At 49.1% G+C, this 17998-nt stretch overlaps 1 protein-coding gene across 2 annotated transcripts in view; it reads right to left on the bottom strand.

The window, feature by feature from the left end:
- NECAB3 (N-terminal EF-hand calcium binding protein 3) overlaps positions 1-17998 on the bottom strand; it is a 114090-nt gene that overhangs the window by 11408 nt on the left and 84684 nt on the right. The window contains exons 6-11 of one of the 2 annotated variants that reach the window (XR_005288677.2): positions 7615-7751; positions 5721-5842; positions 4694-4773; positions 4129-4476; positions 3922-3975; positions 2679-2756 (exon numbers count right to left, since the gene is read on the bottom strand). Coding sequence is in view for 1 of the 2 variants with exons in the window: in XM_038370084.2 (XP_038226012.1) it covers positions 2644-2756; positions 3922-3975; positions 4694-4773; positions 5721-5842; positions 7615-7751 (506 nt within the window). In the remaining variant the exon portion in view is untranslated. Of the gene's footprint in view, positions 1-2643; positions 2757-3921; positions 3976-4128; positions 4477-4693; positions 4774-5720; positions 5843-7614; positions 7752-17998 lie in introns of those variants that run through there. The other variant, XM_038370084.2, reaches the window with a different exon arrangement.

Below are 17998 nucleotides of genomic sequence, written 5' to 3'. Positions count from 1 at the left end.
GAGTAGCAGAGCCAAGATGAGACTCCAGGCCCTACTGGTTTCTCACCCCACACTCATACCTCTAACCTACACCAGCTTCCAGAGCAGTAAGTGCCTGACATTTTCACACCATGGGGGGAGGGGGGAAGAGAGAGCACATACAGTTGTGAAATGCCTGAAAGAGAATTTCCCAATCAACTGTAATGTAATTCTTTTGACCAGGAAAGGAACATAGACCCAATTGCCCTAACTCACACCCTGCGGAGCAAAGGTAACAATTACTGCAATCAAAAGAACAAACCAAACAGCAGAATCCAAAACAGTGCAATTTACTCCGAGCTGTGCTGGAGCGCATCACAGCTGTTGTGTTCACAGAGTTACTCACTAAGTGGGCCCTCGGAAGGCACTTTGTGAAAGGCATCAGAGAAACTTTCCTTCTAGGCTAATCTAACTAGAGCGGCTCACCATTTTTCACGCGGCCAACCTTCCTGCAGAAAAACACGGTTTCATTGAAACCAATCTTTTTCATGGGGAAATGACAATGCTGAGGAGAAATTACAATGTTCCTCCACAGCAAATCCCATATGTTTTATTTAAATTGAAAATCCGAAGTGACATTTTAAATGGACACAAAATGAAAATTTTCTATTTCTAACCCATTCAAAACTTCCTGCAGGAAAACCGACATCTTTCAGCTAAACCACATTTTGAGACTTGCCACAGACAGCCCAGGGAGCCTGGGGCAGAATCAGACAGCATCCCCAGCTCTGGGTCATTGCTGCTTTGTTTTTTTGAATTCAGCCCTTTTGGACTGCTGGGGTGAGGGACGTGCCTTTGGCTTAGACAGAGGCCTTCAGCCTCAGGGGCTCTCAGCCAGACACTTTTCACCGGCACCACTGACCCTTTAAAACCAAAGGGGAATGGTGGACGCAGTACTGAAATGTGACTGATGTACCCCACCTGACCCTTCCTCCCTTTATCTCTCATCTCATGCTATGCCATTGTAACATACCACGGTCACTTACAGCACACACCACAGCCACGATCAAAGCCAGGACTTTCAGCACCAAAGCCACAGGCCTCCTTAGCAAGGAGTGAGTAGCAGGCTGTTATAGGTGCTGGGAGCATCCGCTAGAGGGAGACGTGGTGACACAATGCAATCGAAGGTGTGGCTGCATTTTGTGTGGACATTCATGTGCCAGCTTTAATCTAGCTAGCACAGCTCAAAATAGCAGTGAAGACAGTGACGTGGACCCTGGTTCAGGCTGCATGAGCGTGCACAGAACCCGGGGAACGTACTCATATTGCTAGCCCACGCTAGGATCTGGCTGCCGCTTGTTCTGCGTCAGGTGAGGTAGATTAAAGCTAGCACGGGTAGGCGTACTCGAGCGGCAGTCACATCTCTGACTCAGGAGCGGCGGAAGCGCCTTGAAAGTCGGGGGGGGGGGCACGGGCGCCTGAACTGACGCCCCGCCCCCATGACACCTCTTCCCCTGAGGCCCCACCCCCCCATCCGCTCCTCTCTGCCCCCACTTTTAAAGTGGGAGGGCCATGGCTCCCTGGCCCCCTGTTACAGAGCCCCTGCTCTGACTGCCATGTAGACAAAACCTCGGCCAAAATGTTATGCCAGTATGACAACACTCCATCCTTCCACAGCTTCTCCCAGCTGAGGCTCTCGAGAGATTATTGTAACTATTTTACAGAAAAGGACACTGAGAGGCAACCAGGTTAACTAACTTGCCTATGCAGCAAGCTAGTGACAGCGACGAATCAGATCCAGGTCTCCCGATTCTCAGCTCCCTGCTGTGACCACCAGGCCAAGCTACCCATCATGCCCATAGCTCCCCATTCATACCTCTGTGGTATGATCAATGAATTCATCACCCATATACCGCGCTCCATAAAAGACACTTCTTTCAGCTCTAGCACTAAGGGCCAGATTTTCAAAGTTATTGAGGTGCCTAAATGGGATTTTCAAAGGTGCTTAAGCAGTTTCGATGCCTAGGCCCAGGTCAAAGGTATTTAGGTGCCTAACTTCCATTGGCTTGAATGGGAAGGCAATGCCTCCCTTCCTTAGATGTTTTGTTAATCCCACCAGTGTTGATCAGCATCTTTAGGTACCTAAACCCTTTTGAAAATCTGGCCCCAATTCCCCAATGGGAGCAGCTGTGGGGAGCACCTCCTTCGTTGCTTGGCAAACGGGAAAAATTTACCCAATAAAGGGATAAAGAGAATTACGATATTGGGAGGAGGGGACTGGGTATCAAGACTCTTGGGTCTTTTTCAGCTCTGCCACTGACTCGTGGGGTAAGATTTTGGTCAAGTTATTTAGCTTCTCCGTTTCCAGTCTATAAGAGGAATAATAACAATTCACAGCAGTAACAGTAATACTTCTCTATATGACATAGGGATCTAGTGTCGTAGCATTTCCCTACTTCTCAGCTGTGTTGCAAGGATGGATGAGTTAACGTCTGCCTGGTGTCTCTGCAGTGCTGTACAGGTGCTAACCGTCATTATTTAGATCACTTCCTTCATGTGTTGTGGGATTCCTGAATGCTTGTACAGTTCGGATGTAAGGTGTGAAGCACTGTGATCAGCGACATTACCAACACCCATATTTCCTCCAGCCAAATGTCTGACTTCTCAGCTGCTCAGGAGACTTACTGTAAGCAGCGGCTCTGTCCGGCTGTGACCTCTGTGTAGGATTGGAGTGCCTGGTGGAATCCCTCTAAGCCGCTCTCTGTCACCGACAGCTGTCTCTGAGCCACCAGGATGTGCTGCAGGGAGAGAGGGCACAGTTAGGACTCCAGGCCAGACCTGCAGGGCCTTGCTAGAGGCAAAGGTGCCAACACATTGGGAGGGTCAGTACTCTTGCTCCAGAAGCTCGCTGGGGCTGCCCTTTGTACTACGGACTCGCTGTCCCCTCTGCTTTCCCCTGCCCATCACACTGCCTGGTGGCTCATTAGGCCAGGGCCTCTCGAGTTGTGTAATGAACACGTGGCGGGTGCTGAGCATGTCTGAGAGGCGCCGTCTCCTCTGTTAACTGAGCAGTAATGAACTGCTGCCAAGGTTGCAAGTGCAGAACTGCAAAAGACCACCCCGGGAGCGAGGAGGTGTAACGCATACCCTGCCTGATCCACAGGGAGCGGGATGACTACTGCCTCTCCTGGTCTCCGCAAGGCTAGGAGCATGGTGAATTAGTGCACTCTGCAGCCTCCTGGTCATATCCCCTCCAGTCAGCTCCACTGCCCCCCGTGCTGTCTCCCTGGGGCAAGGGAGGACATGGCTGCTATACCTGGGGGGGTCATAGGGACTTTCCACCACAGGGACCCTTCCATCCGGGTTTAAACTGGCTTGCTCCTGCATGGATTTGACCCAGCGTCTCATGGGAATCACATGCAGAACATTCCCTTTGAGCCCACGGGCTTCCTTTGGACTCATTCAGGTGTGGCCTTTTCTTCACATGCAGCCCCGTGGATGGAAACACACTCTCCTCAGAAAGAAAAGGAGTACTCGTGGCACCTTAGAGACTGACAAATTTATTTGAGCATAAGCTTTCTTTTCTTTTCTTTTTGCGAATACAGATCAACACGGCTGCTAGTCTGAAAACTCTCCTCAGAGGAACCATTTAGCAGATGGAACTTATGCCCTAGTCTTCCCACCGTTCTGGTTCCCTTTCCTATCGATCTGGGGTGCGAGACCATGGAACAATGATTCCAGCTTCAGAGCAAAGCCGGGGACTCTCCCTGGTGAGTTCAACCGGGAATGTGAGCATCTGTCTGCGCTCAGGCAGGCGTGCACATCCGTGTATCAGTGCAGGGATGGGAGGCCTGTACCCGTCTGCACCCGCACGTGAGTGGATGTGTGGGTGAGACAGAGAGAGAGAATCTCTTTGTGTCTCGGTGCTAGCAATCAATGGAAAGCAGCAGGCCTAGAACTTACAGCATTTCTCCCTTTGCAAGCAACTTCTTCTTTTAGAGGTTCCAGCCTTGGGCTCTGCATTTGTAGAAAAGCAAAATCATTACTAATATGAGAACCTGATTACAGGGGAAAACAAGGGTGGGGCTAGGGCCGGCCTTGGTTCTGAGCGGGCGGCCCAGGGCAGCATGCCAAAGAAGGCGCCATGAGCAGGGTTTGCCTGAGTCTCACCTGACCTGCCGAGAGCCGGCTGGGCTGACGGAGGAGGCAGGCAGGCAGGCAGGTGAGCAGCAGCGTCTGGAGAGGGTGGAGGGATCCGCGCTGCAGGAAGGCAGTTGGACAACCAGCCAGGTGACTCCTCCGGAGCAGGGGTGCCTCTCCATGGGGCCTTCAAGAGAGTCCCCACTGGACATTAACCCACTGGCCAAACCAACTTGAGACTTGACAGAGCAGCGATCTGCTCCGGAGGGGCTGGGGACTTGAAGACCAAGGGTGGTGGCACCTCAGCAGAGCTCTGCAGGGAAGGTCCAGCGGGGAGTAGGAGGGGGACTGGTGGGTCGGGACTGAGCTGTCCCAGACCTGAAAGAACAAGGGGTGCTCAGGTCAGGAGTGGAAGCTGAGAGGGGTCCCAGAACCAGAACAGCAGGGAGTGCTGCAAGTCAGGACTGAGGCGAGTCAGAGGTGATGCTGAACTGGCTGAGATGCAGAGGTCCACGCCCATACTCGCAGGAGGGCTGCGGAGTGGGGTTGAGCTGTATTACCATATGTGGAACAAGTCTCCCTTCTGCCCACACACCTTGCATTCCAGTTTGTCAATAAGCTGTTGTAGCCTGTTAATCTGAGCTGCCCACTGGCTGTCAGCTTCGACACAAACCCCTAGATGGAAAATGGACAGGGAGATGCCATTGTTAGCCAGGTTCACACAGGGATGGCTCAGTTCACCCACACCCTGGCTGTCTGCCCCAGCTCTTTATACTGACTAGGTCCTCTAGCAGTAGGTACAACAGATGAAGAAAGTGGTGAATCTTTATTGCTGCCTTTTAGAATTTATGAGACAGATTTATTTGGCATTGATTGGCTCTGGAAGGCAGACGATATTTTACTCTCTTTCTGTCTAAATAATACATCCTTCCTTGAGACTGCAGGCAATGTCAGCAATGTCTGAATTTCACTGCTAGTGGGATGGGAGCCCTCTGAATTTCTTGAGATTTATGCGACTATGATGAGCTGATCCTGGTCCCATTGATGTTAATGCCAAAGTACCAGCTGGGATTCAGTTAGGCATTCAGAGGTACAGGTGCTGATCTGAACTATTGCCAGGGACTGCGATGGATGGGGACGGGAAAGGAGCAGGGAGGCTGTGGGGTGGATTGCGGAGGGCGGGCAGGGCTTAGAATCATATGGATAAACTTCTGAACATTTGGATCTAAACCGGATCCAATTTCTGATCTTTACTCCAAAGGAGACTGAGATGCTCCAATTAAGTACAGATAGGATGGTCCCCGGAACATCAGCACTGGTGTCCTTCCTGGCAGCGGGACTGCGTACAGAACAATAACCTGATCTGACTTCCTGCAGAACATTGGTTCAGATATTTCCCCATTCATCAAGCTAGGCCAAATCACAGAAAGACACACGAGGCTCCCTTGAACTCGGGCATTATAAATCATATCCGTGAAGGAAAGCAGACTCAGAGCTGGTGTTCACACCCTGCCATGTCTCATTGTAACCCGCACTGCCACCCTCCAAAGGCAGCAAGGTCCCAAGAGACAGGCAGCACAGTGGCAACAGCTTCTCTCTCATCTGCCTGGCCCTGCCAATACCTGTAGTAAGCATCCCGGAATAGGGATCTGTTGGAGACAAGCACACAGTCTTCTGAGCTCTGCGCCCACATCTCCTGCCACATCTCGGGCCAATGAAGACTTCAGATTTCTTCAAGTCTTTCCTAAAAACAAAAAGGATGTACTCAGCGCAGCCTGCCGGCTACACCCTCCCCTGTGTCTGCCATCCCTGGCTTCCCCGTGGGAGTGGGATGTGCAGGCACCACACACAGGTGGGGAAACCAGTGAGACAATCATGTTTTCACTAATTGAGATCTATTGGAGGCCTGATCCAGAATGTTAGATGACACCAGAAGGAAGAAACCAAGACCTTGTGGCCGAGCAGAAAGAGCTTAGGTTCTGCACATTGGCATGTGTGCTGCCCAAACTCTCAGACATGGCTGACTGGCATAGTCACACCCACTCCTGGGCCTGCACACAAATGCTCAAACAACAACAGAAAAACAGCTACTGTTGTCCAGCTCAGTCATCCAGGAGCATCTCAGACCTGATCCGGAGCAGTGCTGACTGCGCACTCAAGCCCCACTCACATCTTACTAGGTGCTTCTTCAAACAAACTCCCATTCAAGTCAGCCAGTGGCTGGACTGGAGCAGGCAGATTGAGCAGTACCCCTAGCAGGGACTGGCTGGCCCAGAGCGGGCGGGCTGGGCAGCGCCTGTGCTGGGGACCAGTTGAACTGAAGCAGGTGGGGCAGGCAGTGCCTGTTGTTTTTTTTTCAGTGATCTGCACAACTCTCAGGGTACAGCTACATTGCACGCTCCTTACAGCAGCATGGAGAGGGCAGACACTGCCCGCCCCCTTAACCCAGGTATAAATAGCAGTGTAGATGATGAGACACTGCTTAGGTCAGCAGAGTACAGACATGCCAGTACCTTTGGCTGTGTACTTTACTTGGCTCTCTGCATGCCCAAGCAGTGCCTCTCCCGTCTACACTGGTATTTTAGCAACGCAGCATCCTGCTGCCTCCCCTTGCCAGAGCCCTTCCGAGACACAATGAAAGGCTCCAGCAGCAGGGAAAAGCTCCCGCAGTAGGGAAAGGCTCTGGAAGAGAGCAGGAGGCAGTGGGGAAAGGCTCTGGCAGCTCCCTGTGCTGGGTAAAGGCTCTGGCAGTGGGGAAAGGCTCTGACAGCTCCCTGGGGTGGGCAAAGGCTCTGGCAGTGGGGAAAGGCTCTGGCAGCTCCCTGGGGTGGGGAAAGGCTCTGCAGTGGGGAAAGGCAATGAGGAAAGCAGCTGCCTGCTGCTGGAACCTTTTCCCCACTGCCTCCCCAGGCCAGAGCCTTGCCTGGCCACGTGCAGCTGTGCAGCGCAGTGTGGACTCAGCCTGCCCTTCACTGCAGTGTGTAGCTACACATACACTACACACCACCATCAGTGACATGCAGTGTAGACACAGCCTCAGAGTAAGACAAAAGGAGCATGTCAGAAGAACAGGGAGAGAGCACAGTAACAGCGTGTCTGAGTGCCTCCAGCCTCTGGTCCTCGCTGGAGTGGTGTTTCCTTAGCTCTCTAGCGATGGTCCTGATGGCTGGTAACTAAGGGGGCAAAGCGGGTGGTGGGGCTCAGGAACGAAGCCAAAGGGAAGCAAAACAGGCAGCATCATGTGGCAAGGAAAGTTCCCCTAACTTTGCCAGCACCAATCGCTCGGAGGGTGAGTCACCTGTGTTAATATGCAGTCACGGGGGGAGTGCGGGGGGTGTTTCGTAGCATTAACACCCTGCTGCAATGTGGGCTCTCTCGGGAGGCCATTAGCCAAAGCCACACTGGGAACCAAGCACAAATGGGTGGGTCCCAAATGCACAGCTCACCATGGGCCACGCTCCCTGCCTCCCATCTGTGCCGATACCGGCTGCCCCATGCCAGCTGCCCCGGCATTACCTCTCCCAACCGGCCTGCTCTTCAATCGTGTCCGAGGCGCACTCCAGCGAGGCCTGCAGGGTCTGCAGCTGCGTCCTGGTCTCCCGTAGCAGGAAGCGGGTCACAAACTGCTCCATCTTGGAGGAACTCTCGTACTCCTGTGGGGAAGGAGAGAGAGGGAACGTTGCACCTGATGCCGGACCAGGTGCTCCAGGAGACCTCTCGCCTGGGCTGCAGCCTTCTCTCCTGTAATGTCCCAACCCATCTCGCTCCCACCCCGCGCCTCACTGGGCCTTGGCAGATGCAGCTGCTGAAGAGTCAGTCCCGGATTTTATACGCAACCCAGAGGCATACGGGGAGATCAGTTAGTTCTACACAATAATGGCGCTGCCGCTGTGGCACCTTCCCTCCCCTAAAGAGCTCCAGGCACCCAACAAGCATTCAGAGCTCTTCCCACGCCCCCAGGCAGGGAGGTTAATGCACTCCCACTTAACAGGTGGGGAAACTGAGGCTCGAGCGGAGAGTGTTCATGCTTGGGGCAGGTGAATAAATATATAGAAATGTTGCAGACTTTAATACTGGGTTGGCTTTGCATTTCTGTAAAGACCTTAGAGCCTTGAGATAAGTGCTGGGAACATCAATAAATGCCTTGTCCAAGGACACTGAGAAAGTCAGTGGCAGAGCCTGGGACAAGAATTTAGGAATCTCAGCTTCCAATCCTCTGCCCTAACCACTCGCTTGTACAGCTTCTTGTGCCCAGCAGAGCTGGATATAAGCAAGACAGTTGGTAGCTCTTCACCTCCCCATTGAGCTGTGGTGTATTAAATGCTAGAAATGATTGCGGGATGTGTGGTGGGAGTGGGCAATTTAAAACAGAAATCAGATTAAAGGGAAACCACAGCTGGCCTCCACTTGTCAGGCACAGGCAGCTCCAAATTGCAAGGAAGCTAATGGCATTTTCAGAGCTCAAACCTCTTCAGGAGTTCTCATTTCTAGGCTCTCAGAAGTGCTGGATATTGAATGCACTGTTTTGGAAAAGAGAATCGTTCGGCAACAATCAGCAGTTCTCTAGTGCAGTGCAAAACTCAGTTACTAGCTGCAGAAGGTATCCCTGGGACAAAAAGCACAGCACAGTGAGCATCAATGGGCTTCCACATTGGCAGCTTCACAGAGGCCAAGGAGTTGGACTGAATGGGCCAGACAGACCAAATATGCTCCTCTAGCCCAGAGGCAGGTGGGGCAGCACTGCAGAACGTGCCCCGTTGCTATCCAGGTGTGCTTGTTTTGTGACCAACAAAAAGACAGTTCTCAACCAGGGGTACTCAGAGCTCTTCCAGAGGGTACATCAGCTCATCTAGATATTTGCCTAGTTTTATAACAGGCTACATAAAAGCACTAGCAAAGTCAGTACAAATTAAAATTCATAGACAATGATTTGTTTAAAACTGCTCTGTACACTATACATTGAAATGTAAGTACAATATTTGTATTCCAATTGATTTATAATTATATGGTAAAAATGAGAAAGTCCGCAATTTTTCAGTACTAGGGTGCTGTGAGACTTTTGTATTTTTATGTCTGATTTTGTAAGTTTCTAAGTGAGGTGAAACTTAGGGGTACACAAGACAATTCAGACTCTTGAAAGAGTCAGAAGTCTGGAAAGGTTGAGAACCACTGGATTAGAGTCCCCAGGGCAGCCCATCCAGTGCCTCTCCCCATCGCCGAATTCACACCCACTGCCCCCAAAGAGAATCATTTGAAATTGTCATTGCATAGGCAGGGACTGGACCAGCAGCTTCTTTCCTCTCAGGTTAAACTCAATACACAAATGCAACTAACAAATAGGTCAAATTTATCCTTGGTTTAACTCCACTGACTTCCAAGGAGAGGCGGCAGGAAAGAATATGGCCCTCTATGTGCTGGACCACTCACAGTATGAGAACCATTGAGCTCAGCCAGCAGCCAGGAGACCGGATGTCTCTCTGCCTTCAAAAATACATAGCACTTCTGGCTTGAACTAACCCAGCCTGGACTCTCTGTGAACCAAATTCAGACATTCATCAGCCCCGTTGGTGACTTGGTGAGAGATCTCTGACCCAGGACAAGGCTTTGCCTCATCAGAGCTAAAGTTTCCAGTTCCAGTTCAAAGTGACACAAGCAAAAGTTTGAGAATAGGCTTTTTCTACAAAATCCATATAAAAATACCCCACCATTATCATGTTATCAGTGATGGATACTGTCTGTGGAAGGAGGTGAGAAATCTCCTATATCCAGAAGCCTGGGCATCCTGATGGTTAATGTAGGAGAGAAGTAAAGGAATATTTTTTAAACACAGATAAAATCATTTTTACTCCTGAAACTGGAAACAAAATATGTCCAAGGTTAACAGTGAAAATCAGAAACTGATAAATATCCAATAGCTGTTACACAACAGAAATTCTCCCAATCAGTGCCTTGATTCAGTGGTCCAGCCCTATTCAGCAGAACACCCCGGCACATGCTTAATTTTAGGCAATTGCTTAAATCCTGTCAAGTCCAATGGAAGTTGCTCATATTCTTAAGTGCTTTGCGAACTGTGGCCAAAGACCGAGTATTGCAGAGCAGGAGGGATCATGTTCCTTTGCTAGCCTGTTGTTTTGCAGATTATAAGCAGAGGTGAGCCACAAAATATATGGGGCATGCAGCTAACACTCCTTGTTGTGGAGAATAAAGCTGATTAGAAAGTTATGGGCATTTTAATAATATTACATGCTTCTCTAGCATGTTTCCCAGGAATCTCAGAGTATTACACCTCACAACAGCCCGTCTCATGGGCAAATATTTACTATGCCCACTTAACAGTGTCATAGTATCACAGTCTATCTTAACAAGAGATGATTATTAACCAAAACTTCTACAACTACAGTCACAGACCAACAGGCTTTCACCCAGCTTGAGTTCCAGCTTTCTTTCTCTTGTTTACCACAGACCACATCCTGTCTGGAATACTGTACAGCACACAGAGACATCCAGCAGCTGAACTATATGCTGCAAATAAACATATCATTATAAGCAGATGGAAGATCTGAGATACAGAAAGTGACTTGCTGAAGGTCATGCAGCAAATCAGTGGCAAGGCTGGGAAGAATTACCAGGGATCCTGATGCTCAACCAACTCTAACTGCTAGATACCACTTCTCCGATAGACACTGAGCTAAGGCCATCACCTCCTGCAGGACACTGATATGACTGGGATGAGCTTACATCACCACAGAAAGGTGAAATAAACATAAAACTTTCCCATTAAAGAACCCAGAGAACTGGGTGCAGTGACGGGGAATATGACTGGAGCACTGAGAAAAATGGAGATAACCAGTCGAATTTAGAAAATGCTCCCTCAGGAAAATCACGTGGCAGTACAAAGGGGAAGAACTGGTACTGCCTTCCTGAGGAGGCAAGAGAATTTCTGGAGGCGGTGTAAGGGGATAAAACTAGAAGTAAAGGGAAGCATTTAAGTCAAAGAACATTTAGGCTAAATATCAGGGACATTTGCAACTAGACTGGACTATGTGCTATTAAATATACTGGAGGCGACAATCCCGAGTCAGCCAAGCCGATGGATTAGGTGTGTCATAGCAAGTCTTCTCTGTCTTCTGGTTGCATGGCTAAAACTGGTCCAGGTTACTCCAAGGTTCTTTTTCATCCTTAGATCCATTTAAAAGAACAGTGTCTGGATCTCTCTCCTTTTCAGGTACTTTTTCCTTCTTGGGTTTTTTAGCCACCATTGTTTACCTTAAAAACCAGATGATGACTCTGGGAATGCCAAGGAAAATATTATTTGGAAATAGAAGTTTAAAGGCTGGCCTGCCCTTCTGCATCCACCATTTGGGAGTATCCGGTGACCTGGCGGCAGTTTTGTATCCTCAAGATGTGTGGATTGAGCTGCTGTCATGCAGGGGTCTAACTAACTACCTGGCACGTGGCCACAACTGAGGTAGACAGCTACATAACATCAGATTGGTGGGGCTTTCGCATGAATTCAGCATTTCCCACCTGAAGCTATAAGCCTTTTTGCATCATCACATTGTTTTCTCAGCTGAGAGATCAAAACCAAAGATCAGGGCTCAAGTAGGAAGTGACAGGTTACCTTTTGCCTGCAGCCAGAGCAGCTGGTGCTGTGATCCTAACAACTAGGTTGGGACATGGCCTATACTTGGATGGGAGACCTGCAAGGGACATTGGGACGGCAAGTAGTGACGCTGATAGTTCACTAGGAGTGTTCTGCCTTCTCAGTCCATTATGAGAGTGGCAGCAGGGGGCTGCTAGGGATACAAAGGTTTCCCAATCACTGGTAGTTACTAAAGATCCCATGTCAATTTTTGCAAGAGCAGGGATGTTAAACCAGCATCTTGGTCACTTTGTCATCGTAAAATTCATCCGTGTGCTTCACTGGATCTGGGACTTGTCTCTACTTTCTATCCCAAAGTGCTGGGCAGTGTGGCACTTTGTGTTTTGCGGTGTTACAACCAGAGGTGGTAGCTGCATTACACATAGGTGATCCTTGGATATATGACCCATCTCTAAAATAAAAGGCCAGATCCACTTCACTTATGCCCACTAAACAATACTTTAGTCTGCCGTCTGAACTGTCTTTAATGGGACCCCTCAGCAAAATTACACAATATAAGTGACTAGTACTGGTCAGCTCATTATCAGGCGGGGATGAGAAAAGGAACGAGCTGCATGTGGCCCAAACTGATTTCAGGGTCTCCTTAGCATCATTCAGATCCACCCAGTGTAATCTGTTCCCAGCGCTCCACGCCTTGAGGAGTTCACACAAAGACATATACAGAGCCTGGCCTCTTTCTCTCACTGCCAGGGAAGGGTATCCAGGGGATAGGCAGCAGGACAATGGGACCCAATGGCAGCCTCAGAGACACCTCATCCATTGTAAAGTCGCATCTATGCCTACGGTTGACATCACAGAAGCTCCTTGACTTCTGACATAACTGGCTCAGTAGGGGCAGTACCAGCTGGCTCGGAAGGAATCACAAGATGGGCAATTACAACTCCAGAAAGAAGGTGAAAAAAGCAAAGCGAGAGAAGAAGGAGAAGTACCCAGATCTGGAGAAGGAAAAGGAGAAAGGGCGACTGGTTATCTATCTGAAAAAGAACAAGTCCACTGTAAGTGCCAGCTGGTGACTCGTCCCAGCTACAGGGTCATCTACACTAATGCTCTCCAACGGCTTCACACCCCACCTGGCCACGCCCCTCATCCCACACAACATGCACAGTTGCTCTCCACACATGGCTCCCTGCACAACTGCCACAGACAGACACCTGCCAGGTTCCACCTCCCTAACACTATCCCCCCGTGTAGAGTGACCAGAAAGAAGCTGAGGTCTGTGCGACATGGACCAGCCACTGCCGTGTGGACTTGTGTCAGAACTAGGTTTCAAAACTAGAATAACTGGCCCTGGGCTAAGGCCCTACTCTAGCCTTAGGTTTTTGCTGGCCCAGGGTGGGGGTGCATTACGCTGGTGGGTCGAGTAGGGGTGAGTACATTTTGATACTGTTCACCGCATTATACAGTGCCCGGGAATGCTGGTGACAAGAACCATCATGAGTTCCTAATTGACAATGTATTTGTATTAATCCTTCTTGAATAATTGGAATTCGAGCCCCTAGGCCAGCCACTGTCTCTCGCTCTTGGGGAAACAGGAAACCAAAACCCGGGCAGGGGGATTGGGGAACGGTCCCCTAAAACACATCAATAACCCAGGGAAAGTCCTCAAAGACCATCACCCACTTCGCCTAATAAGAAGCCTTGGAATTTCCCTCAGCCAGCTGGCAAACACCCTGCCCCTGGGGTGACTGTGAAGGGACCGGTGCCGCTGGGAAGGCACTTTCTGGGAAGTAGTTCCAGTGTAGCTTCACTCTGCGGAACCATCAGCAGTGTCACTGACCATGTCTGCTCTCCAGGAGTGCCTCACCGAGACTGGAGAGCTGAAAGGGGAGGTCCTGAGCGGCAGGGGAGCAGCCCAGGCCAATGGGACCAAAAGCTTTGTTTGTTTCATTTATTCTACAGATCAAAGCAGTGCTGCTGCCTCCTCTTGGGAAGCTGTCCCACTACCCAAAGACCCTCTCTCTGATCACCCTCCCTCCCGGTAGCAAAGTTAACATCTTTGGCAGATCGGAGCTGGGCAGCAAGAGGGGAGAGGGTCCCCGGCCACCACAGTCGTTCCCCTCATCAGCACGATTGGGAGCTGGAGATGGGGACATCCAGAAGATGAGGAGGATCCTGACCCTGTTTTTTTTGGTGGAGTCTGACAAGGCCGAGGAAGGGGATTCCCTGGGCTCCAAGAACTGGGTGAGATTCTGGTACACCGTACACCCAGGTGCTAGGAGTGGATGGCCCAGGCTGTGAGCAGCCCAAGGAGCATCACTGTCTCCAGCAACACTATAGCGCATGCTGGAACCAAGGAACCCATGGAAGGGGGAAAATAAACCAACCTGAGCATCTCAGATGACTGGTTGTGTTTAGTATGTGTTTGGGGGCGCAGGAGGAAGACAGGAAGACACGAAATATTAGAGCCTTACACTAAGGGTCTGGCACCAGTGACCCCACCCAGCAGTCCTTGGCTGGAGAGAGGGCCTCCAGGAGACAGTGCAGGAGGTGGGGGTTGGGGTGGGAGGTGAGAAAGACATTGGCTTTGCAAAGTGAGTGCTTCCAAGCTAGCCCTGGAGACAGAGCTCCTTTCACAGCCTTTCAGGGGTTCCCGAGAGGTGAATCGACCAATGAGAAGTATGGCGGATAAAAAGGCAAATTGCCTGGGAAGAAATTCCCATTGTATAAAGAGGGGCAGGAGCCACTCCATCAGCTGAGAACTAAAAAGATGTGGGGGGTTCCTTGCTTTCCTGGTGGAGTGGGAAGTGCAGGGCCAACTGTTTCCATGAGCAAACTTCTGGCATACTGACATACAGGGATGTCCATTCTGCATTGAGAGATGCTATAGAGCATTGTTAACCAGAGAAACTGGGGCTAAGAAAATGCTGGCACCTGGTCAACATAGCGGACTGGAAATCAGCCAGAGATCAGGAGTTACCGTAGTGTATATAGCAAGATGGGAGGCTTAGTGTTCCTCTAACGTCCCTCTGTGGTGACTCACAGAAAGCAACAAAAGCGTTGCTGAACCATTTAACATTGGCTTTTATTAGAAACTCAGGCTAGAAAGTGCTTTCCTGTCTGCTAACCAACTACCCCATGCTCTCTCTCCTTGTCAATCTGTGCTGCTAGTCACGCTCTGGAATGGAGTTATATAACTGTGTAGTCACACTGCGTGAACCAGGAGCCAGCCCCAGCAGAAAGAGCTTTTTGCAGCAAGTAAAAGAAATTTGGATGTTGCCACCCTCTTTCTCCCCAGGCTCTGGATCAAAGATCTTTAACTTCAGGAAGGAGAGACCCACAAAGCAGTTTTTGGTGAATAAGAAAGCCACATCCCAGAAGCTGGTAGAATCACAGAATAATAGAAACATAGGGCTGGAAGGAGCCTAAAAAAGTCATCAAATTCAGCCCACTGCACTGAGGCAGGACCAAGTAAATCTAGACCATCTCTGTCAGGTGTTTGTCCAACCTGCCCTTCAAAACCTCCTGTGATGGGGATTCCACAACCTCCCTTGGAAGCCTGTTCCAGAGCTTACCTGCCCCTTAAAGTTAGAAAGTTTTTCCTAATGTCTCACCTAAATCTCCATTGCTGCAGATTAAGCCCATCACTTCTTGTCCTACCTTGTGTGAACATGGAGAACAATTGATCACTGTCCTCTTTATAACAGCCCTTCACATATTTGAAGATTGTTATCAAGTCCCCCCTCAGTCTTCTTTTCTCAAGACTAAACATACCCAGGTTTTTTAAACTTTCCTTATAGGTCAGGTTTTCTAAACCTTTTATCATTTTTGTTGCTCTCCTCTGGACTCTCTCCAATTTGTCCACATCTTTCCAAAAGTGAGGTGGTCAGAATTGGACATAGAACTCCAGTAAGGGCTCATCAGTGCCAAGCAGAGCAGGGCAATTATACGTGACTAAGGGCTTGTCTACATTACCCCCTGGATCGACGGGCAGCGATCGATCCAGCAGCGGTCGATTTATCTAGTCTAGATGTGATAAATCGACTGCTGAGCGTTCTCCCATCGACTCCGGTACTCCACCAGGGTGAGAGGCGCAGGCCCCAGATCCTTTTCACCAGTACTACCACCTAGCCAGTTATTCCCCATTTTGTAGTTGTGCACTTGATTATTTTATTCTTAAGTGTAGTACTTTGCACTTCTCTTTAGTGAATTTCATCTTATTGAATTCAGATCAATTCTCTAATTTTTTAGGCTCCTCATGAATTCTAATTCTGTCCTCCAAGTGCTTGCAACCCCTTCTAGCTTGGTGTCCTCCACAAACTTTATAAGCACACTTTCCACTCCATTATCCAAGTCATTAATGAAAATATTGACTAGTACCGGACTCCAGACTGACTCATGTGGAACCCCACTAGATACACCCGCCCAGTTTGACAGCAAACCATTGATAACTACTCTTGCTGTAGCTCACGAAAACTTATGCTCAAATACATTTGTTAGTCTCTAAGGTGCCACAAGTACTTCTTTTCTTTTTGCGAATACAGACTAACACGGCTGCTACTCTGAAACCTACTCTTTGAGTGCAATCATTCAACTCCTCATAGTAATTTTATCTACACCACATTTCCCTAGTTTGCTTATGAGAGTGTCATGTGGGACCGCGTGAAAAGCCTGACTAAAATCAAGATATATCACATCTACTGATTTTCCTCTATCCATCCACTAGGTCAGTAACCCTGCCAAAGAAGTAAATTAGGTTTCTTGGCATGATTTGTTTTTGACAAATCCATGTTGGCTATTCCTTATTATCCTCAAGTGCTTACAAACGGATTGTTTAATAATTTGTTCCAATTTTTCCCAGGTATCAAAATTAGTCTGACTGGCCTATAATTCCCTAAGGTCCTTCTTGTTCCCTTTTTAAAGATATGTACTGTGTTTGCTCCTCTTCAGTTTTCTGGGACCTCAGCCTTCCTCCAGAAGTTTTCAAAGATAATTATTCACTATTCTGAGATTACTTCATTTTAAGCACCACATTTGAATTTGAATACATCTAGCATCTAAATATTCTTTAACCTGGTCGTTCCCTATTTTGGCTTCTGTTTTGTTCCTCCAGAAGTGTTTGCTCTGTGCAGATAACTCTCCATGGGCTGAGTCCTGCACTCCTTACTCGGGGCACGACTCTGCCAGCTACTGTGCTCTGCTAAGCACCAACTCCTACTGACGTCAACGGGAGCTGAGGGTGTGCAGCACTTTACAGGATTTGTCTCCAAATTAATGTGCAGACAAAGCTCAGATAAAGACAGAGAAAAGAGCACCAGATTTGGCCCCATCTGCCTTCTCCATTTCCCCACCTCTAGGTGATGGACTCTGAATAGAATTCTAAATGGATACCATCAATACCGTTCAGCTAATGGCTTTATCTTACTGGGATTGAGCTGCGTGTGGTGCTTAGCAAGAAATCTAGAACATAGCAAAAAAGAAACAAGCCAGGGAGGCAAGAGTAGGGGTGTGAAACAGTTTGTTGGGCAAATCTTGCTTCCCTACAATTCCCCTTGTAGTTTCATGTCTGTCCTCAACTGTTGTGTAGTTGCTATACATTGTTAAACAGCTCCTACATTCCACTTCAGAGGTGGCTGCATTTCAGTGTGTGTGCATGAAATGCTTCCTGTCAGTAAATAATGTAAATAGCCTCTCTCATCTCAAAGGATCATACAGAGTCTTACAAGCTGTCAAAAAGAAAAGGAGTACTTGTGGCACCTTAGAGACTAACAAATTTATTAGAGCATAAGCTTTCGTGAGCTACAGAAAGCTTATGCTCTAATAAATTTGTTAGTCTCTAAGGTGCCACAAGTACTCCTTTTCTTTTTGCGAATACAGACTAACACGGCTGCTACTCTGAAACCTGTTACAAGCTGTCAGTGTAGGAATCACCTCACCCCTTCCTTTGGATGGAACACAACGGCTGTTTCGCAGCACATAGCAACATGATAGAATTAAGACAGTGGGCTGGGACCTTGCCAGGGTCTCAGCAGTATCATCCCTACCTGTGGAAAGTGTTGCATGGGTCTGATGCCCAGGGCTTTGGTATTACAATGCATTCTATTGGCATCACCAGTTCCAGCAACACACATACACACACGTGCACACACAGGTCTATGAGGTCATGGGAGCTAACAATCTCTTCCTAGGAACAGAAGCCACATGGGGTAGGGGAAGATTCCAGAACTCCCAGGACAGCGTCCCCCCCCCAATGGAACCCTTCCTTCCTCACCAGCAGTTCCAGGCCGCACCCGGGAACCC

The sequence above is a fragment of the Dermochelys coriacea genome, chromosome 13, assembly GCF_009764565.3.
Source record: "Dermochelys coriacea isolate rDerCor1 chromosome 13, rDerCor1.pri.v4, whole genome shotgun sequence".
Taxonomy (NCBI): Eukaryota; Metazoa; Chordata; order Testudines; family Dermochelyidae; genus Dermochelys; species Dermochelys coriacea.
Note: the sequence above shows the minus strand (reverse complement) of the source record. Positions and strands in the feature narration are given on the sequence as shown.